Source organism: Drosophila yakuba, chromosome 4 (assembly GCF_016746365.2).
Source record: "Drosophila yakuba strain Tai18E2 chromosome 4, Prin_Dyak_Tai18E2_2.1, whole genome shotgun sequence".
Taxonomy (NCBI): Eukaryota; Metazoa; Arthropoda; class Insecta; order Diptera; family Drosophilidae; genus Drosophila; species Drosophila yakuba.
In genome coordinates this window covers 1,155,819-1,179,568 of record NC_052531.2, presented here as the reverse complement: position 1 = coordinate 1,179,568, position 23,750 = coordinate 1,155,819, and the positions used below count along the sequence as shown (strand labels likewise).

At 32.1% G+C, this 23,750-nt stretch overlaps 1 protein-coding gene and 1 long non-coding RNA gene across 19 annotated transcripts; one reads left to right on the top strand and one right to left on the bottom strand.

Moving 5' to 3' along the window:
* Positions 1–419: 419 nt before the first annotated feature.
* On the bottom strand, positions 420–3,695 carry LOC120322140. Of its 3 annotated transcripts, none has more exons than XR_005561914.1 (4): positions 2,173–3,695; positions 1,347–2,100; positions 1,201–1,261; positions 420–1,134 (listed from the first exon to the last, which is right to left on the bottom strand). It is a non-coding gene; the product is annotated as an uncharacterized LOC120322140 (long non-coding RNA). The 3 variants fall into 3 exon arrangements; XR_005561915.1 differs by having other exon boundaries at positions 1,347–1,421; XR_005561916.1 differs by having other exon boundaries at positions 1,347–1,421; positions 3,481–3,695.
* On the top strand, positions 1,593–21,206 carry LOC6523760 (calcium/calmodulin-dependent protein kinase type II alpha chain). 16 transcript variants are annotated; one of them, XM_039376982.2, is made up of 16 exons: positions 1,593–1,732; positions 4,456–4,621; positions 4,684–4,778; positions 6,186–6,245; positions 6,874–6,928; positions 7,234–7,559; positions 7,657–7,751; positions 7,811–7,933; positions 7,995–8,121; positions 9,233–9,325; positions 11,644–11,697; positions 17,196–17,261; positions 18,613–18,688; positions 20,618–20,712; positions 20,769–20,883; positions 20,945–21,206. In XM_039376982.2, exons 2-16 carry the CDS (start codon positions 4,557–4,559, stop codon positions 21,087–21,089), a joined length of 1,590 nt encoding a protein of 529 aa, XP_039232916.1. In that variant the 5' UTR covers positions 1,593–1,732; positions 4,456–4,556; the 3' UTR covers positions 21,090–21,206. The 16 variants fall into 16 exon arrangements, 15 of the variants coding, with proteins under 15 accessions (XP_039232916.1, XP_039232915.1, XP_039232914.1 ...); XM_039376981.2 differs by having other exon boundaries at positions 18,610–18,688; XM_039376980.2 differs by having other exon boundaries at positions 11,641–11,697.
* The last annotated feature ends 2,544 nt before the right edge of the window (positions 21,207–23,750 follow it).

Below are 23,750 nucleotides of genomic sequence, written 5' to 3'. Positions count from 1 at the left end.
CAATAGGTTTGAATCCTGAACATTAATTGTTTTTATTCTATAAAATTAATTTTTAAGGTTATCCTTTTAAATCAGACTAACCTTAAAACATAACATAAAACAGTCTAATTTGATCAACAAAAAATCGTTCTTTACGGAAAAAAATGGCGAAACGCACCTTATTTCGGCTCGAAACAAAAATAATTTTAATGTGACTAAATATAACATCCACAAGAATGAAGCCGAATTTTAATAACCTGCCGTAAATATATATTTCAAAATGAAAACGAATGTTTGTGTACTGCAACAATTTATGATCAAAGTCATCAAAACTATGGTTAAATATTAAATATTTTAAGATTTTAATCAAAACTAAAAACGAAACTATTTGGTTGCGGTACACCAACAATAACATATTATTTAAAACAACGAAATTATGATTTTTACTTTTCCTATATAATTTACTCGTCCTTTTTTTTAATTTAAATCCAAGCGCACATACATCTTTTTTTCGATTAATGTTAACTATGACAACTATTTGATATAGTGGTCCAATCCGACCCTTTGTAACTTTTTATACTACATCCAATGCAAATATGAAATTTGCTTACTTCTACCTTCCCCGCACTCCTACTAGCCGGTTAACAGGTATCTCATAATCGACATTTAATATAGTGATTTAGATTATTTGGGCAATTCTGCTCAGTTTCATACAGGACTGTATTAAAAAGGTCCTATAAAAATCACTTTATTGTGCATCTGTCATTCAGATTAATCTGAACGTTAGAAAAAACAAGATAGATGTTTTCGGTATACCGGTAGAAATGGGAAAGATAAATAATAAAACAGAAAAATATCCAAACCCTTTTCAAAAGTGTGTACGTGGCAGTTTTGACCGCTTTTTAGGAGCTAGACCGTGGCTAACCTCTCGAACATGAATGCTTAATCTCAACTTTCTAGCTTTTATACATAGTTTCTGAGATCGAGGCGTTCTTACAGATATATGGACGCACACGCGGACGATATAGATTCGGATAGTAATCCGGATCGAGGTGCTCATCATCGCAATGGTTTGGATTTGTATCAAACTCCACCGCATGCGTATTTCGTTAATATCAGAAGTTGTGAAGTCTATTTAATTTCTAAATTGAAGAACTATATTAAAATAAAATATATAAATTATTTTATTTAATTTTTTTATTTCGGTGTTTTTGTGCTTACATTTTAGCGTATGCCAAAATGTTGTGAAACATTGTACGGGGCAGGGTTAGGGAATAACGGTCTGAAAGAAAAATTAAGATAATAGGAAATACATCGCTTTAGAAATACATTTTAAAGACAGTTAGCAAGTATCTTGCACCACCCACCTAATAATGGTCAAATGCGGTGGTAGCTTAAGACACGGATGTTCACTATGTACATACATCAGTGCGCAGGCGCTCCTGAAACGACATTTTGAGAAAATACGAAGGAAAGCTTTTCTCTCTGGAAGTTTCATCGAATCAAACGCGGCCGCAAAATCTTGTTAGTCAGTATTGAATTCGATTTTCAAGCAAACAGAAGTTCTAAAAATTTCGGTATCTAGCTGTGTTTCTCGTGTTCTCCCAGCTCGCTAAAAAAATATACATATATACACCTATTTAAATAGTTTTATAAGAATTTCTAAACAAAAATTTATCAGATCTTCTCGGTTGCAGAGACGTACAAAAAATATTGATATTTGTCGCATTTCAAAAGTACACATCAATTATAGGTACTAAATTGATAAAAAGAAAAAAGTGTATATACAAATGTGGACACTTATATATAAGTATATATATAATATCTGTATATTTATATAAGTATACATATCTATATCACTGTATTATTCTCCTGATACAATTCTGGGTCAACACAGATTCAAAAATATACACCAATTTACATATATTTCATCTGTATATGGTCTGTTACTGTGTATATACTAAAAAATATTAAATACTTCTTTGTGCGTATAACGCACAATTTTATTCACACGGCTCACATACATATCTTAAAAGGACATATATTTATTATCAGTACACAATTATTTGCATTTGTCCAGTTACGCAGTGGTATACGCGTAAATAGGTAATTATTGTTGCACTATATACATACATACATAAAAAAATAATTTTGATTTGCATAGGAAAATATGGCACATACTTAAATACTTACAAGTTAGGATTTTTGTTTTATTTTATGTTTTTTGCAAGTGTTTTACTTATTAGAAACGGTCCTTCCCAGACCGAATAATGGTTTTAGCAATACATCTCTTAATGTTTCATGCAAATAGTATTTCGTAGATATCCCGTTTATTTGACTAAATAAAAGTGGATTATTTGCAACAAGTCATTTCCAAGACCCTGAAATATCCTTGCTAAAAGGGGTGGGGCTTTTTACCATTAAGCTCAATCAAAAAAAGCTCCATTGCAAGAAACCTGCAAAGGATACATACTTACATATACATATACATACATATGTACGTACAAGCCTATAACTGCGCCCCAAATACATTCCCATAATCAGGATTTTCTCTTTTTCAACATTATCCAAAGACACCTGTCGCTTTTTTTTAATTGATTGAATTATGTCTTTAAATGGTAAATATTTTTATATATGACAAATTACAATTATTTAAGAACAGGACAATAATAATTTAATTACAAATGCTAAACTTTTTGTTACATATGGCTTAACAATATTATATTATTTGTATATTATTTTAACATTACTTGGGTCATACCAAGAGGACCGTTTTTATCGGAAATACAGTAGGAAACAACATTTCATGAGTAGACAAAAAACAAGAGAGAACGCTCGACAATCAGATATATATATATTTGGCAATCGAAAAAATTAGTTAGAGTGGGTGTGTTCTTCGTATACCAATAGAAACAAATTGTAAAACAAGAAACATAAAACATATACATATGCAACATATGTATGATATACATGTATGATATATTTATCAGGAACGTTAATATTAATGTTTTAATGTTTGATGTATTGATAGTCATCATAATTATAATTCTGCAATAGTTAGAAATTTTTTATAAGGCGAAAGTTGGATATGGATGTCGATGTAAGGCCCGTTTAAACTGTAGTAGCTGCGGAGCTAAGGATTTGCCTAGATATCTTTTTTATTTTGGTAAAACACACTGATGTGCATGGACAAAAGTTAAATGTAGTCCTGGTAATGATTGGACCCCTTATTTTGAATAATCGAGTATTCCTTACATTTTTGATCTATCGTATGCCGTGCCATCTCTAGGAAACAACAAAGCTAATAGCTAGGGATATCGTGATATTATATATATAAATATTATAAATATAAATATTACAAAAAAATGGATTTCTAATACAGATCATAATAATAATATTACGGATATAATACAGATAATAATAAATTTTCAGTGAAATTTTGAACTTCTGAAATTTAAACATACGCACACATACATACATATGCCATACCATATGACATACCTTCTTTTTCGCACATTTTACGAAAACATCGTAATGTTTATTTTTAAGGTGCGAGGACATGTTTGAAGTGTTTCCACAGGTGTTTATTATTCTTTCAAACAATTTGCATTTTGCAGTCCCGTTTTTTATTTCTATGTAATTTGATTTGATATCTATTTTATCACGTGCTCGTGTAGTTGGTATCGCGTCGAAATCAAAGTGAGCGAAGGGAAAATATCAAAAAAATATCAAAAAAAAATATCGTAATACCGATATTTGGGCAAAAAAAATATCACGATATAAATATATCATTTTCAGAAAAAATATCGATATATTGATATTTTGATATATTATCAACAACCCAAAAGCTATCACATGCAGCATTCGAGTAAAGACATCAATAATCAGGCATTTGCGAAACCCGCACATGTCGTATGTTTCTTGCGATAATAATTAGACGTTTTGTGTTTTTTCCACCATTAAACTCTCAAAATGAAGGTGGAGTTATTCAATTGTAAGCAGCGTGCCTTAAGAGTAATCACATGAATTACTAACCCAAAAAGAAATCCTCGGCAGTATAAAATAACAAAACCCTTGTTATAAACCTGAAAACTATAGTCTGAAATGTGGGAGAGCAAACCTCGATCGCAAGAAACTACCGCATGGGATAGTACGACATGCTTTCGATTTACTGATATGAGTTTCAATGAAGGGAGTTACCTAATCCTTGATTTAAATACTGTTGAATTACATTGGCGAGTTGTGCTTTACGAGCTCTATGTCCGTATCCAGAAAATGATTTAAGGTCTGGGGATTTTCAATATAAACTTGTACATAGTACAATCCATAGAACCAGCGCTGTCTGAAACACTTGTAGCAGTTTGTTGTTGTTTGTTATAACTTAATAATAATAAAAAAGTTCATATTTACCTACAACTGAATTACGTTTGTATGCATGTTTGTATGTCTAAAACTAAAATTTTTTCTTATGTATAGAAATTATTTAGAAAATAAGAAGTAAAACTCCTGGAAAGTAAAGTCTGGACAAAAGTTAAAGATTTTAAGTCGCAATAGATTTTCTTAAGTGTGCCATCGCGATGGCTGCACCAGCAGCCTGTACGCGTTTTTCTGACAATTACGACATCAAAGAAGAGTTGGGAAAGTAAGTTTAAAAACAACAAAGCCAATAAATTTATTATAATGACCCGTCTTTAAATATTTTAGAGGAGCATTCTCAATTGTGAAAAGATGTGTCCAAAAGTCGACTGGGTTCGAATTTGCTGCAAAAATTATAAATACAAAAAAATTAACAGCCAGAGGTAAGGCTTTCTGTGTTTTATGCTGAAAATCCCATATGCTATGCTTTTACAACAACTTATTGAACACAGTCTGCACCCAACATTACAGGATTCTACTTTCACACTCCAATCGTTAAAGATAAAGTTATACTTTATTTATTGTCATACAACTATTAATCTAAAATCTAAAAAAAGGGAATGTGTAATAAAATAGGTAGACAAAAAAGCTAAATCTAAATCTAACTAACAATAAAATTTAAGTAGTTGGTATTAGTTCATTATCATGTGATCCTACGTCTAACGCCACGATGTAATATTAGCATGCAATGAGGAAAGCGGTAGCTGTAGCAAGCAGAATTTAATCCATTAGTGAAGAATTAGTAAAACAAAAAGTGTTTTACCAAAAAGCTTTTAATTAACTTTAAATCCAATTCTAATAATAGAGTTATAGTGCGTACATATCTACCAGTTCGCAGTGCCTATTACATACATTTAAGGAATCTGCTATAACATTGAAATTAGAAATAAAATAAACAAAATGATTCGTTTCGTCACCGGTGGTGTGAACGTGCATCGGTTGAAAAGTACAAGTTTTAATAGTCGAAGGCGTCATGCATATCGGGCAAAGTCCATAGTACACAGTGAGCTTGTCCTGTCAGATGTACTTTACCAAAAATATTTATTTATTTTTACTAAAAGGGCTTTTTGAGGTGTCCAATGCATTTTTTCGTTGACTTTCTTCGTCGTCCGTATCTATTATGCTACACAAGTGAACGACTTCAAATGTCCGTGTGAAATATGATAAACGACATACTTTTTGGTATTGAACGATCAAAAATTACAATAAATTTTCAATTATTCCAGAGGAGTTAAAAATTTGCTATATAATATATTCATATATATTTCAGATTTATATATGTGTATAAGCCGACGAGTAAGCAGTTAGATTTAAATAAATAAGAGAGAACGCTATAGTCGAGTACTCCGACTATAAAATTCCTGTTCATCAGCTTGTAGAAGGGCGAACGAGAAGTTTCAACATTTTTTTTCGTATGAAATCGAAGACAAATAATTATACGAAAGACATCAAAACATTTTACAAAAGTATTGGCGTGGCAGTTTTAGACGAATTGTGGGCCTTAGAGCGTGCATGGAAATCTTTTCGAACAATCCAGCTTTAAACTTTAAACTTCCTAATCTTCAACTTATTATTTTTCAATCTCTTATGGTAATTGAAACCTCGACGTTCGATGGACAGACAGAGGAATGCGTAAGTCTATTGCCATGCCCTAACGAGTAATCCTGTCACTCGCACACTTTTGAAAAATGTTTTGATTAATTTAAATTTTACTAGAAATGTACGTTTTCCAATACGAATATATTAACCTGTACTGATTTACATATATTTATAATTTGATATGCTTATAGACTTTCAAAAACTGGAACGTGAAGCAAGGATCTGTAGAAAGTTACACCATCCCAACATAGGTATGCAACGTGTCCCATATTAATATAATTTACTTAATATTATTCTTTAAATATAGTAAGATTTTTCTGAAAATATATGATCTACTCATAAGAAGACAGACATGTGGAACATAATTAAAATATGTTTTCTCATTTTTTGTCGAAAACGCTTGCTACTTCCTGTTAGTTTGCATAATGTGTAATTTTTAAACGGTTATAAACGGTGTAGACTCAAACGGCTATATAAACTCGCATTGTGATACTGATACAGACAACACAAATAAGGAAAAGACATCCAGGACTATAGTTGATATAATAATCCACATCTGCAAGCAAAACTTCATCCCATGATCCCCAATAACAATTATGTTCTTTAACTAATTAAAGACACTTCCGATATGCATGTAAATTACCACCGCTCTTTTAAAACATAACAAAAACAATACATTTACTTACACGGAAAGTTCGAAACTAGAAGCAGCACTTCCTGCAGCGTCACCGACAAAGTACATAATATCTTTAAAATGTATTAAATTTAAAATACATTTATTTTGTTACCCTCCTAGGTTTATAATCTTTGTCACCAGTAAATCAAATCTTTAAATAAAAATGTATAAAACTAATAAATTTGTACTATGTACAATTTCAGTGCGGCTACATGACAGCATACAGGAGGAGAACTATCACTACCTTGTTTTTGATCTGTAAGCATTAACCTGCATAAAGATTCTTACAAAATATTTCATTTCCCATTCCCAAGATATGAGTTTCTAACAAATACTTGTAAATGTTGCAATGACTTGACTATTGTTTATTGAGATTCGTACTTCATCCTTTTCCCTCCGATCGTTCATACTGGGATATGAATATGAATCAAATTTTTAAAGCGCAATATAATTTTGTTATTAATAATAAAGAGGTGTCTTCGGCTGTCGCTACTTATATATGCCCTAAATCTAAATTAAGAGCTTCAACTGCAAAATTTGACTATGCCTACATACATTTGCAGTGTAACCGGTGGTGAACTTTTTGAAGATATCGTTGCACGCGAATTTTATTCAGAAGCTGATGCATCACATTGTATTCAACAAATATTGGAATCAGTCAATCACTGCCACCAAAATGGTGTGGTGCATCGAGATCTGAAACCAGAGAATTTACTATTAGCTAGTAAGGCAAAGGGTGCAGCAGTGAAACTCGCTGACTTTGGTCTAGCCATTGAAGTTCAAGGCGATCATCAGGCTTGGTTTGGATTTGCCGGCACTCCAGGATATCTGTCGCCTGAGGTATTAAAAAAGGAGCCCTATGGCAAATCGGTAGACATATGGGCATGTGGTAAGCAATAATTATAATTCTTATAATCCTTGCATGCACTTGCATGACAAACGGCAGTCGTATTACACAATTTTAAAACTATTTTATATTTCCTTAGGAGTTATTCTTTACATACTTCTTGTCGGTTATCCACCGTTTTGGGATGAAGATCAGCATCGACTGTACTCGCAGATAAAAGCAGGAGCGTATGATGTAAGGAAACTGCAATCATTTATGTCTATTTAATATCTTTAAATATGGGTTAATTTTAGTATCCGTCTCCAGAATGGGATACGGTTACTCCAGAAGCTAAAAATCTTATCAATCAAATGCTAACGGTTAATCCAAATAAGCGAATAACCGCAGCTGAGGCTTTAAAACATCCTTGGATTTGTGTAAGTACAGACAAATTAACGTTTAATTATACATAAAAATAATGCAAATTCATTGTTACAGCAACGAGAACGTGTGGCATCCGTTGTGCATCGCCAAGAAACAGTTGACTGTCTCAAGAAATTTAATGCGCGGCGCAAACTAAAGGGAGCCATACTTACGACCATGTTGGCTACCAGAAATTTTTCGAGTATGTAATTTAAATGAATTTTTATGACATGACTATGCTTAATACAAACCAGACAACAGAGAACGCTATAGTCGATATTATCGATTATCATACCCTTTCAGAGGGTTTGAATTTCGGTATATGAATAGTCGGAACATTAATTGATAACAAACAAGAGAGAACGCTATAGTTGAGTTCCCCGTTATATTATATACTGGCTTATACTTAAAAGTATATATTCTAAAAAAAAAAGAGAACAATGTTTGGCTACTTTAGCTAGATCTTTACTTTAAGGGTGATTGAGGGCATGCCTATTAATTTAAGCCTTTCTAAAATTTTAAAAATTAATGCGAACTAAACGCTTTTTTTCATCTACTCCATTGCATATTAAATGCTAATTTTTTTTATTTTTGGAGAAGAATGTGTTTATCCAGGACATTAGACTAAAGCTTTTTATATCCAAAGGGTTTCTTGACAAGGTTAGGATTCTTTCAATCAAAATTCAATTATCCAATAAATACACTTATTCAAAAACTTCAGATTAAATTAAATGCCTATTCACAATTCTATTCTCAGGAGTCTGTGTTCTTAATCTCACTTTCTAGCTTTTGTAGTTCCTGAGATCTCAGCGTTCATACGGACGGACAGACAGACGGACATGGCCAGATCGATTCGGCTATTGATCCTGATCAAGAATATATATACTTTATATGGTCGGAAACGCTTCCTTCTGCCTGCTACATACTTTTCAACGAATCTAGAATACCCTTTTACTCTACGAGTAACGGGTATAAAAAGAAAGCTAGCTTCGCCAGGACGAAGCGTAAATTCCCATGCAGTAATTGTATAATTATAATGATATATGATATAATCAATATATGTATACCGATATTGATTATATAAAACCGAAAATATGAACTCTACTTAATAAAAGATAAAGGAAAAGGTTGACTAAAATACTCCGACAAGTTAAGCACGCTAGGTATTAAACAATATTTTGTGAAATACATTCGGTAAGTGGTGGTCCCGCCCCACCAGGTTTAGGTTTACTTAAATTTAGAAAATTTGGGTTAAGAACACTACTACTTTAAAAGGATTGTGACTAAAATGTAACTATTTATTTAATTTACAGGCAGAAGTATGATAACTAAAAAAGGTGACGGATCACAAGTCAAAGAGTCAACCGATTCATCTAGCACTACTCTTGAAGACGATGATATAAAAGGTAAGTACATAACATTTGTTTTCAACAATTATGGTAACCAAGTAGGTAAAGAAAACATAGGTCAGGAATCACTATCAACCACTAGAGCATTAGACCAAGGCCGTACTGGGTATTTAATTAATGTGTAATAGAGCAGTTAATGTTGGGAAAATTTATTTACGCTTGTTAATTAATTTGTGTATCCTAGTTTACATTCTTGAAAGAGGACGTTTTGTGGTCAGATTTTATATAATTACACAACGAATAATCTTTACCTTTTTGTGAAACCTTGGGCTGCATGTATTATATAAAGATATATTTAAACCAATCTGTTTAGATTGAAGCCTTATTAAACATTTCTTTACCTTAAATTAGCTTACTATTACTAGAAGCCGATAGTTTCTCTAAAAATTTGGTAAAAATTTCCAGTTTAAATTAATTGATTGTACATTACCCAACACATAAACGTATTGTTAAAATAATTATATCGACTTTTAAAAATATCATTAATGATGTATTTTCTGCACGCCCTTGCTTATACTTCAATAATAAAGTGAATACAAATTTTTGCACCTTATAATAATAATATAATCTGAAAAATATGCGATAAAAATAATTTGTTTTTTAAAATTTCCTGAAGCACATTTATATTGTCGTCTTTGTAAAGTCTTTATCCCGTTATACACAAAAAGATTAATCTAGCTTTCTCGAATTGAAATAACATAATTTAATCACGATTTTAATTATACCCTTACAGAGGGCTTGCAAAAATTTGCAACGCAGTAAATTACACTATAAAAAGTTTATATATTCTTGATCAGTATCAACAGCCGAGTCGATATAACCATGTCCGTCTGTTCGTTTCTACTGAAAACTATACTCTCAAAATGTTGTAAAGATATCTGCATGAAATGATTTTCTATTGCAGTTAGTATATAAGTAAAAACTGGCTGTATCTGGACACTATATAAAATAGCTGTCATGGGAATGGACAAAAAACACTAATGGACAATTTTATATATTTTATTAAAATGATTGTATATACGCATTCGAAAAATAAAAAGTTGCACTTGGCAAAATTTTTGAAAAATCGTTGGCTTTTAAAAATATAAATAAAAAAAATTTTAATTTTTGATGTTTTATACCTTTCAATATTTACTTTAGGTATTTCTTCCTTGTATGTATATATATCGTAATCAAGTAATTCAGGGAAGTTTTCCTTTGTTGTATTTGATCATAAAATGTTATAATTCGGTACACACACGTTTTTTTTAGAATATGTAATTTTGGTTTTAATTTCATCAAAATCCTTTTACTGCAAGGGTATAAAAGATTCGGCTTGCCGAATTAAGTTTTATTTCTCGTTTTTTATATAACATTGTATTATGAATTACTCATTTCATGTACTTTACAATAAAAAGAACAAATCTTTTGCTCTTCTAAAATATTATGCTCATGCTACAAATATTCAAGATTGATCGTCTCGCCTATTGGTATCAATAGTACAAGTCACATGGGTGGAAATAGATCTCAGAGTGTGTTAGGCTTGGAGCCTACTTCAACAGCCTTATAAATGGAAATCTGCAACGATAGTCTGATCACAATAAAGAGCCCAAATTTATTAACTAAACAGCTGAAGCTAAAAACGTTCTCTTCTAAGTCTTTTTGATAAATCCTCTACTTAAGGTGATAACGTCTAAGACGCACCGTTTCTAAATGGCTTTTCCATGACATCGTTTGTATAACATTAGAAATTAATTAATTAAAGATAAAGAATAATCGATTGCAATAACACCTAGGTGAAGTGTAAAATATTAAAAATCAACCAAGTTTCATAAAAATACCGACTTATTAAACCACTTCAAGCTAGCTATGTACTTTGTACGTGTTGTATTCGGTAATATAAAAATATTTGTAGAGTTTTAAAATCAACTAGTACTCACTTTAAACAAACCATTTACGATATACCAGTTTTGATAAATTTTCGTTAGAAAATTTTATAAATCAATAACATACGTAATTAATTGATTGATTGTAATAGTTTAGGCACCCTATTTTTCGCCATTTTTCACACCAAAAATGCATTCAACGCAACTGAATTCTTGGTCATTAAATTTACATAACTAAACCGCTAACAACTGTAAAGGTTGGGCTTTCGAATGCGTGTTTTCAATTAATTTTAAGATTTTACTGAGGTACTTCATTGCATATACTTTATAAAAGAATGTATGTTTTAAACTAACTCACAAAAATAACAACTCATTATTTCTACGTAAAGGAAACATTGAAACGATGGCATTTTCAAAAAATGAAATTTTTGTACATTTTTTTCCTAGAAGATAAAAAAGGAACCGTTGATCGCAGTACCACAGTCGTATCAAAAGAGCCTGAAGGTAAATGTAACCACGAATTTTTGATTTCTTGGTAAAAACAATTTTTTCTTTGCATATTTGTAATTAAAACATTCATTTTGCCAACATCCAAGTATTATTTATGAGAACCGTAATTTAGTCTTTTTGTTAGTATACAACGCTGGGTTCAAAATATTACCAAAAAATAATTAACCAATCAATAAGTTAAAGTAGATTACATGGCATAGTCGTATCATGCATTCCTGCCTGCGTGACATAAATTTCGCAATTTATGCGCTTTTTGTTATTTTTAAACAGACTAGTTTATATTTAAGAGGTTGGTATCTATCCACGTCTTATAATGGTTTTTATTTCAGCTTTGAATCTTCTGCATTTGGATTGAGACTTCAATGCAACAATATATAATATTATTCCCTTAATTTTATCGTTACTACTACAATAAAATTACAACTTTACAGCTTTGATTAAAAGGGATTTTTGATTTTTGATATGACGAAAATAATTTAATTAGAGCTGTCTTTGCTATTAAATAAAAAGTATAGTTGGCTGGGTTACGCTGTTCTGGAGAAAATCGCTCTAAATGTTTACTTTTATTAAAATCTCCGAACAATCGTTCTGTAGGTGAATTTCGCAAAAACAGTAAATAAATTGTTGGTTATAATTTATGAATCTCCTTATACAATACTGTCCTAGAATGGGTACCATTAAATCCTCTGTAGAACTAGTATGTAACTGTCATCCATTGAGATGTATTTTTTATTTTAAGAAATTAAATTCTTGGCGGTTTGTTACAAGTTTTCAATTAAGTTGATCTCAAAGCTGACAGCAAAGAAAGCTTGTTTTTGTAAGCCGAAGCTTATATACCCTTACAGTTATTAATACATATTAAAAATAAAAAACCGGGAGTACAACTAAAAAACATAGAAACTATGCTCTCCCTTCTAATTTTACCTGTTACTTGTAGAATAAGGGGTATACTAGATTCGTTAAAAAGTATATAACAGGTAGAAGCGGAAGACTATATATATATATATATGTAATCAAATATATATAATCAAATATATATATTTTATATATATATATATAATCAAAAGCGGAAGACTATATATATACACTGACGAGCAAAACTGTAACACGAGTTGTATATTCTAACTTCAACGGTCAGTATCTTTTCTCCTATTTTATGTACGTTTTTGTGTATACAGCCCCAAACCATTATGGATCCGCCACCGTGCTTCACGGCTTGCTTCACGTTACTTGGTGACTGGACTGTGGGATCTCTAGTCCAATACCAAGAGCGTCCATCTGACTCGAAATTTGGTTTTTCAGGTTATATGGTCAGATGAAACCAAAATTAATCGTTTCGAGTCAGATGGACGCTCTTGGTATTGGACTAGAGATCCCACAGTCCAGTCACCAAGTAACGTGAAGCAAGCAGTGAAGCACGGTGGCGGATCCATAATGGTTTGGGGCTGTATACACAAAAACGGAGTTGGTCCCTTGGTGTTAATTGAAGGTATAATGCGGAAGGAACAGTACTTAAACATTTTGCAACAAAATCTTCCAGAAGTGATTCAAAATATGGGTATTGCTGCTAAAAAATGCATATTTCAGCAAGATAATGATCCCAAACACACTTCGAATTTAGTGAAAAATTGGATGGAAAAGCAAAATTTTCAGTCGCTGAAGTGGCCACCGCAATCTCCGGATATGAATCCAATCGAAAATTTGTGGAGCCATGTAAAATCCCAACTGGCAAAATATGCAGCCCCTCCAAGTGGAATGATGGAGCTGTGGGAAAGAACAAAGGACGTCTGGTACGCTATTCCTCCTGAAATGGTGCTACGGTATACCCAAAGTATGCCAAATCGCATAACGGAGCTAAAAAAAATCAAAAGGGCTGTGGACTCATTATTAAAATAATTTAAAAAACTAGAGAGAACGCTATAGTCGAGTTCCCCGTCTATCTGATACCCGTTACTCAGCTAGTGTAAGTGCGAAGGACAGTTTTTGGCGGTTTGTGGGCGTTAGAGTGGGCGTGGCCAAAAGTTTTTTGGCAAATAGATAGAAATTTACAAGACTAATACAAAAATTAAAAAATATCAAAACATTTTTCAAAAGTGTGGGCGTGGCAGCTTTGGGCGGTTTGTGGGCGTTAGAGTGGGCGTGGCAAAAAGTTTTTTTGCAAATCGATAGAAATTTTCAAGACCAATACAAAAATGAAAAAATATTAAAACACTTTTTGAAAGTGTGGGCGTGGCAGTTTTGGGCGGTTTGTGGGCGTTAGAGTGGGCGTGGCAAAAAGTTTTTTTGCAAATCGATAGAAATTTACAAGACCAATACAAAAATGAAAAAATATTAAAACATTTTTCAAAAGTGTGGGCGTCGCAGTTTTGGGCGGTTTGTGGGCGTTAGAGTGGGTGTGGCACATGATTCGACAAACTTGCGCTGCGTCTATGTCCCTGGAGTCTGTATACTTAATCTCAACTTTCTAGCTTTTGTAGTTCCTGAGATCTTGACGTTCATACGGACAGACAGACGGACAGACAGACAGACGGACAGACGGACGGACGGACAAACAGACAGACGGACATGGCCAAATCGACTCGGCTATTGATCCTGATCAAGAATATATATACTTTATATGGTCGGAAACGCTTCCTTCTGCCTGTTACATACTTTTCAACGAATCTAGTATACCCTTTTACTCTACGAGTAACGGGTATAAAAATTATCGTTTAATATATCACCCCAGTGCAAAACTGTAACATTTGACTTCTTTTACATTTTGCTTCGGCATATTTATTCCAGATTATCAAATCGCTTCATATTTTCACAAGCGATAGTCAAATATAGTAGCAACAAAACAAGACTAAGATTATTATCGTACATAAAATAGGAGAGAAGATACTGACCGTTGAAGTTAGAATATGCAACTCGTGTTACAGTTTTGCTCGTCAGTGTATAGCTCCCATAAAAAAGGTCGCAAAATGAATTGAAAAGACAAGAGAAAACGCAATAGTCGAGGTTTTCGACTATCTTTTATCTATCCGTTAGTCAGATATTGGGATTGCAAAGAAAAAATTTCGCAAGTTATTGAAATAAAAATACACAAAACAACATTTTTATACCCGTTACTCGTAGAGTAAAAGGGTATACTAGATTCGTTGAAAAGTATGTAACAGGCAGAAGGAAGCGTTTCCGACCATATAAAGTATATATATTCTTGATCAGGATCAATAGCCGAGTCGATTTGGCCATGCCGTCTGTCCGTCCGTCTGTCCGTCCGTCCGTCCGTCCGTCTGTCCGTCTGTCCGTCTGTCCGTCTGTCCGTCCGTCCGTCTGTCCGTCTGTCTGTCCGTATGAACGTCGAGATCTCAGGAACTACAAAAGCTAGAAAGTTGAGATTAAGTATACAGACTCCAGGGACATAGACGCAGCGCAAGTTTTTCGAATCATGCTGCCACTCCCACTCTAACGCCCACAAACCGCCCAAAACTGCGACGCCCACACTTTTGAAAAATGTTTTAATATTTTTTCATTTTTGTATTGGTCTTGTAAATTTCTATCGATTTGCAAAAAAACTTTTTGCCACGCCCACTCTAACGCCCACAAACCGCCCAAAACTGCCACGCCTACACTTTTGAAAAATGTTTTAATATTTTTTCATTTTTGTATTGGTCTTGCAAATTTCTATCGATTTGCAAAAAAACTTTTTGCCACGCCCACTCTAACGCCCACAAACCGCCCAAAGCTGCCACGCCCACACTTTTGAAAAATGTTTTGATATTTTTTCATTTTTGTATTAGTCTTGTAAATTTCTATCTATTTGCCAAAAAACTTTTGGCCACGCCCACTCTAACGCCCACAAACCGCCAAAAACTGTCCTTCGCACTTACACTAGCTGAGTAACGGGTATCAGATAGTCGGGGAACTCGACTATAGCGTTCTCTCTTGTTAAAAGTAAGAACGTTGCAGTTCGGAGCGGTTTGTAGACGTTAGAAAGAACGTGGCCAAAATTACAAAAAAAAAAGTAAAATGTTAAAACATTTTCAAAAAGTTCGGGGTGGCAATTTTGGTCGGTTTGTGGGCGTGGTAACATCAGAAACCAGTAACAAACTTGCGCTGCGTCTTTGTCTCTTAAATCTGTAAGCTTAATATTAATTTTCTAGTTTTTATAGTTCATGAGATGTGGCGTTCAAACGGACTGACATAGCCAGATCGCCTCGGCTATTGATGCTGATCAAGGATTTTTAAACTTTACATTTATTGTCGGAAGCGCTTTCTTCTACCTGTTAAATGCTTTTCAACGAATCTACGAGTAACTAGTAATTTTTGCATACTTATTTTTTAAAACTAAATATAGACATGTGTAAGCGGGCTACGTATAGGTGAATTGGTAATAATAATAATGAAGGTATGAGCAATTACGGCAAAGCACAACAACATTAATCAACTTATTTCGTAAACCCTTGTAAAATCTTCTGCAATACTTTTTTAATAGGTCAGCTCGGTACGTTAAGTACATTTAAAAATCAAAATCAATAAACCTTTTTTTCATTTAAAATAATAATGGCATAAAAACAAGAATGTTAGCTAGCTTTGGCAAGTCGAAGCTTATATACCCTTGCAGTAATTATATATTTAGAAAAACATATTATATTCCGAGTTACCAAATTATGATCGAAAACGAAGAATTATTATTTCTTTTCTAATATTTGCAAGTAATTTTGTGACTGTACCCATGTTACATGTTATAGTTCTCCGATTCAATCAATTTAAAACCTAACATTTTTTTGTCAAAAAGCTGTTAATATAACTATTGTTTAAAGTATCATTTTATTTATCACACATGTGTATATATACCGAATTTACACATTTATATTTTCCTAAGATCCCAAGTCAGCTATGACGGACATTATATCGACTCGGCTGTTATTACTGATGAAGAATATAAATATTGCAAGGGTATAAAAAGTCGTTAATTTTAAAATTACACATGGTATTTACTTATTATATACTGGCTTATACTTAAAAGTATATATTCTTAAAAAAAAGAAAAAAATATTTGGCTACTTTAGCTAAATCTTTACCTTAAGGCTGCCTATTAATTTGAGCCTTTCTAAAATTTTAAAAATTAAAGCGAACTAAACGTTTTTTTACATCCATTGTCCATTGCATATTAAATGCTAATTCTTTTTTTTTTGGTGAAGAATGTGTTTATACAGGACATTAGACTAAAGCTTTGTATATCCAAAGGGTTTCTTGACAAGGTTAGGATTCTTTCAATAAAAATCCAAATATCCAATAAATACACTTATTCAAAAGGTACAGATTAAATTAAATGCCTATTCACAAAAACACTATTACAGTTCGTAGACTTTGATTTATCACATATCTTAACCACTCAAATATTCTTATTGCATCACAAAATGTATTTTTATTTAATAATTTGTATTTTAAACATTTATAATTTGTATAAAACATTGATTTTTATACAAAAAAAATGTGCGTTTTAGATATAAGGATACTGTGTCCTGCAAAAACTTGTCAGCAAAATACAGGAAACTCGCAATGCTCTTCAGGTATGTATGTATACCAAATTATGAGTTTCAAAGTCAAAGACTTTTACGCTAAAAATCACATTTTTGAAGGTTGTTGGTATAGTATCAAGTAAAATAAATCAGAGCTAAATAAATTGAAATATTTTACTGGCCTCTGCTAAGGGAGAAAAAAGTATTTCTACAGCTGGTTTCATTCAGAAAGCACAAAAATATATGTTTGTAAAGGATTTATAATCGATTGCTTGTATAATGCATGCGAACCATATTTTAACCATTTGCAAGACCTTAATATTTAAGATGAGAAATTAATACCACAAACATAAAGTAAATCCTTTCGTACAACTGTGTTTAGTTCCCCCTTATATTTCCATTAATACGAGTATATATATAGTTCCATTCAATATGATCAAATGTTTGAGTAATTGGACAGAATGGTTTATGTGTGTGCCGACTGCTGTTTTTTTTGCTGGCCTAACTTATTTTACATTGTTTGTTCTCATTTAATAGCGTTAACTAAAAAAAAACAGAATCAACAAAAGAGATTGCTATAGTCGGCATCCATGGGTACCAGATACGAGTTACTCAGCTAAAGGGAGGTAGTGCGCCAAAGTATATTTGTTAATCGAAAGAAATCAAGAGATAACGCTATGGTCAAGTTCCTTGACCATCAGTTACCCATTACTCACCTTATGGGAGAGTAATTGAAAACATTTTACAAAAAATTTGTTAAATTGTGCTTGCTTGTTTTTTTTTTGTTTTGTGGGCGTTATAGTAGGCATGGCGAATATATAAAAATGTATTCAATTTTTTTACACCTTTTTTTTATGAATCGTACGGAATAGGAAAATTGTTTATAAGTTGTTCCTTTGTATTGACCGGCTTGGGTTGGGTTTGTAAGCGTTAGACTGGGAGTTGCGAAAAATTGTTTGCGTATCGATAGAAATTAGTAAGTCAAATGTGTGGGCGTGTCAGTTTTGGGCGGATTGTGGGCATTTGAGTGATAATATTTACGCTTGCTACATAAGCTTGTTTTTGGAATATACATGCTTAATCTTAACTTTCTAGCTGTTATGGTTCCTTAAATCAAGGCGTTAATACGAACAGACCGACGGACATTTCCGTTCGGTTATCCTGATCAAGAATATATGAATACTTCATAGGGTCGAAAAAGCTTGCTTCTACCTGTTTCATACTTTTCAACGAATCTAGTATATCCCTTTACTCTACGAGTAACGTGTATTAAATTTGCATACCAACAAAGCAGCTATTATACCCTTCGAAGCAAACGGAATCTACAAGACAAATACAAATAAACCTACAACTTAAAAATAAAAATTAAAACTAACAACTATTTTTTTTACCAACAAAGCAGCTAGACGACAAGAAATAATAAAAATAACTGAGCAGTTGATTGAGGCAATTAACAGTGGCGACTTTGATGGATACACGTAAGTCGAAAGTGAATAAATTTAAAATAAGAACTAAAGAATCGAAAATTAAAGTGTAAATTATATTGATAGTTACAATAAAAAGTCACATTACAAACGTGATATATATATATATATATATATATACAGCTGCGAAAAAAAAAATAGCACCACTTGCCCAGTAAAACTTTGAATAAGTCACCTACCTACAATTTTGGGTTTAAAAGGATCTGAAATACCTTTTTAGAAAGGTTAAACAATTCACTTTTTAGGAAATAAAAAAAAATCACAATTGTTCTATTAATTCTTAACTTATTTAAGGAACTTTATGAAAAATGACAAAAAAGGGCGAAAAAAATAATAGCACCACTTCATAAAAAATGCTTTAAACATAAAATATAAACTTAACAGTAACAAATTCATTAATAACAAGTGATTGTATATTAAAACTACGCCGATCCCATTAATTTAGTGTTTGGTAGTGTATCCTTTATTAGCAATAACAGCTGCGCAACGCTTTGGCATGGAGTCAACCAGGTCCTGGCACCGTTTTGGGGTTATATTGCTCCAGGACTCCTTAATCACGGTCCATAGGCTTTCGTTATTAGTTGGCTTAAAAGCTGCAACTGCCTTTTTAATATTCGACCAAAGGTTTTCAATGGGATTGAGGTCTGGCGACTGCGCAGGCCACTCCAGAACATGAACTGATCTATTTTGGAACCATTCCTTGGCTTTCCTGCTGGTATGCTTGGGGTCATTATCTTGTTGGAAGACCTATTTTAGCGGCATATCATATTCAGCAAAGGGTAGCATAACCGTTTCCAAAATATCCACATACACATGCTGATCCATTATGGTTTTATCAAATGTATTGGTCCAACTCCATAGGAAGAAAAACATGCCCATACCATTACACTGGATCCGCCGTGTTTAATTGCTTCTACTGTGTCGTTTGGCTTATATTCGGTGTTCCTAGGGCGCCTTACATTCGATCATGATCCATTGCCACCAAAAAAAACCACCTTGCTCTCATCTGACAATAAAAAGTTCGTCCATCTTTTGCATGGCCAATTTAAATGTTCCTTGACGAACTTAATGCGCTTGGGTATGTGTCTCCCATTTAAAAAATGGACCTTTCCTTGGACTACAGCCTTTTAAACTATGTTCCCTTAGACATGTGTGAACTGTTTGCACTGTTGCGGATATGTTAAGATCCTTTTTCAGTTCGGTAGGAGCTTTAAATGGATCCTTCTTGCTCTCGGGCGCTAGTCTTTTGAAGAGATGGGTGCCCAATGATTGTTTTTTCCCACGTTTTTCGGGATTCTCGTTGTAGGTGATTACATTTCCTATAATTTTGTTTGAGCATTGAAGGATTTGGCCAATATTTCTAAAAGATTTTCCTTCAGAAATGAGTTTTTTGATCAAGTCACGTTTTTCTTCAGTGCAGTGCTTTCCACGTCCCATTTTAATGATTTTTTAAAGGAAATTTTTTAAAAATCATTTTCGAAATAATAGATTAAGTGTCAAGTTTAATAACCACATGCTTTTTACCAAAGCAATCCTTCGATAATTATTGATTATTTGAAAAAATCGATAGTGGTGCTATTTTTTTTTTCGCCTCATTTTAGACCTTGCCGCCCAAAAAAAATTATAAAAAATTAAGGTATAAACAATTCAAATTTTTTTTTTCATTTTTGGATGGGAAAAATATCTAGCATTATGCGAAAAATCAGTATTTGGTTCTATCGGTACCTCAACTTTAATTTATTTGATCAATAACAAAAAAAGGTATGGTGGTGCTATTATTTTTTTCGCAACTGTATATGTATATATATATATATATAATACCCAATAAAATTATTGTAGCAAATAAATCTTGAACTATTAATAGTATCGGAACTTAAAAGTCTAGTAAATTATAAAGTAATCTATATTTCTTCCTTAACTTAGCAAAATATGTGATCCCCATCTAACTGCCTTTGAGCCGGAAGCATTGGGTAACCTTGTAGAAGGAATTGATTTTCACAAATTTTATTTTGAAAATGGTAAGTTCGATAAGGTATTCTTCGCAAAATACTTGGATATTAAAATCTCATTCCAGTTCTTGGTAAAAACTGCAAAGCTATAAACACAACCATTTTAAATCCTCATGTGCACTTACTTGGTGAAGAAGCCGCTTGTATTGCCTATGTCAGGCTTACACAGTACATTGATAAGTAAGTAAAATTTAATATATTTATAAAATAATAGATCCATTCAAACTTGTTTATTACGCAGGCAAGGACATGCACACACTCATCAGTCCGAGGAGACGCGAGTCTGGCACAAACGCGATAATAAATGGCAGAATGTTCACTTTCATCGAAGTGCATCTGCCAAAATAAGCGGAGCAACTACATTCGATTTCATACCCCAAAAATAGTGGACATTACTTAATAGAATATAAACTGTCATTATGCACATGTCAAGGAAAGTGCTATATTTATTTTTAGAGATAGCAATGGTTTATTGCAAATAAAGATGCTAGTGCAAATTTTAATATTTTATTTACCTTTTGAAGAGTCTAGTGTGGCCCCTATTATTCTATGTTAAAATAAAAGATACCACTTAAAGCATATATCACATTTTAGATATCACATAAAACCACATTTACTTCAGAAATTTAAAAAGCAAACACAAATTTAAAACAGAAACATTGGTACATAAAATACATAAAATATTTGATGTACGAATCGTGGTACCAATTGTAAGCATAAACGTTCTCAATTGCAGAATCAAGTTTATTATTTAACTATTATTAATGTTGAAATAAAATTTAAAACTTTGTATCTATTGGAGCAAGTAAAATAAATTTTAATTACTTTAATTAATCGTCTCAAAATAATTGCAAACAATTTAGAAAACTTGTATCATCTACTAGGATACGAATAATTTTTTGTTTGCGCAGTCCGCTTATTCTCGTTCTTAAGATAAATACATACATATAAAGTTTATTAAAATGTGAGTACAGGCGTTTAAAATTACTGAAGTTAGCACTATCAATCTATAAAACTGTAAAGAATTAGGTTATCGCAAGGAAACACATACAATTTGGAAAAATTAAGTACGTTTAAACGGATGAATGAAATTAGCTAAGAAATATAAAACAAAATCCAAATAATTGAAATTATGCGACTTTTTTAAATTACTTAATGTTGGCCAAACCTTTTATATACAATTTTGTTTAAACAGAAACACCACTTATTATAATTTGTGTTTGAAGAGATGTTTAAGTTTTAGAAATTAATCTGTTTTCTATTTATAGATTATTAGAAAATTTTCCCTTTGTTCTAGAAATAGTTTGATCAGCTTTATAAAAAAAAACATGCCATTAGGGTTTTTTTTTTTATCAAGTGTGCTATAGCAGAATGAGGGAACTTAAAAATAAAAACAGCGCTACTTTATTTGAAAGAAATGCCGACACATCTTAACATTGAATTTTTATTATTTTAATTTTGATTTCATTATATTTTCATATTTTAATATCCATATACGAAAAGTACTCCCAATCGGACCATTTTTAAGTTAACAATAATCAATAATGTTAGTATCATTATAACTCGGTATTTTTCAATATATGTCGAATAGCGTTTTCTTGTTTTTTAAAACCTAAAACCATATTAACTATGTTGATAACAATTAAAAAATATGTACGTGGCACAGAGATAAGTTTAAATGCATGGTTCTATGAAGAATTTTTAAAGATATTTTAGGTTTTGCTACAGTAAAAAGAATTCTTGCGACGCGGAAAAATACCGATATGTGTCGTAACATTGAGGATACATACAAAGGTTCTTAAGTGTTCGCTTTATGTTGTGTTTAAGCCTAATGAGTAAATAGCCTATCTATGAAATGCAATAAGATAAACAAAACAAAACTTATTTTTTCTAACATGGAAGATACGACTAGTTGTATATGATGTGTTTTCTAATTTTTCTTATTCCATAAACGTGTATTAGGTTAATCCTTCTTACTAGTGTATACTTTTTTGTTATAAGCATAACTGCGAAAACAAATTTAATGTAAGAGACTTTATCATCGTAAAATGATTATAAATTTTACCTGATAGTATATGTTAAAAGAAAAAGTTGGACTTGACGTTAAAAAAATTTGTCAAATATATCTTTACTTAAAAGTAAAAAAGATTAAAGGGAAAGGGAATGTTGGACTTACGATTTAAATGAAGTTGTACTTTAGTTGCATCCTACAGCTATCAATAATTACTCAGCAATTCCCTTACCAATGCTTGGAAAGTACCTTTGATTCTTTATTTAGGCTAATACTATTGGTCAATATACTCGCATTATCTAAAAGTAAGTGCAGTTGCTTAAATTCAAATTTTAGGACCTTAATGTCTTCACAAATCGATTTTAATAGTAATTACACGATAAAATTATATGAACAAGCTTTGGATATAATATATTGATCGAAGAGCTTTCGCTCCTAAGGTAAAAGCCTTTAAATAATAACCGAATAGAATCTTTGTTTCTCGACGTATATTTAAATAATTAAATTAAATTGGCAGAGAATGCAAATTGCCTAAACAAATTATTTTTGTTAGTGGATATCCTTTATATTTTAAAGGAAATCAAAGCATAATGCAATTTTAAGCCCACAAAGCAAAGTCCATAACACAACTTAATAATTCCAAATACTACAAAAATTATTCCATATATATGATTTATTAAATACAAATAAATATTTAAAATGATAATAATCATTTACACTGATCGCGTGCGGTTTTAAATTTTATAGAAAACTAGTTTAAGGTTTTTATGTGTATATATGTTGATTTTAGATTCGAAGTCTTATTTCTTCTAAGACTCAGACAGCTCTAAAACTGAATGTTCGGCATTCCCAATGAAAGTCCGGGAAGACAATCTGAAGCAAACAAAACATCTCAGCATCATAATTAGTGTCATGTTGTAACCACTACACACAATAAAAACTGAAGTTGTAAAAGTCAGCGTGATGTTTCCAGTTTCACCAATAGATCCTAAGAAGGTTAGGAATTCAGGAGAAAAGACATTAAAATATCTTTTTA

Coding starts and splice junctions, on each gene's coding strand:
- LOC6523760 (XM_039376978.2), top strand. CDS start 4,557: ATGGCTGCACCAGCAGCCTGTACGCGTTTTTCTGACAATTACGACATC. Junction 18,689..20,617: donor GGCGACTTTGATGGATACAC/GTAAGTCGAAAG, acceptor TCCTTAACTTAG/CAAAATATGTGATCCCCATC. Junction 20,884..20,944: donor CTTACACAGTACATTGATAA/GTAAGTAAAATT, acceptor TTTATTACGCAG/GCAAGGACATGCACACACTC.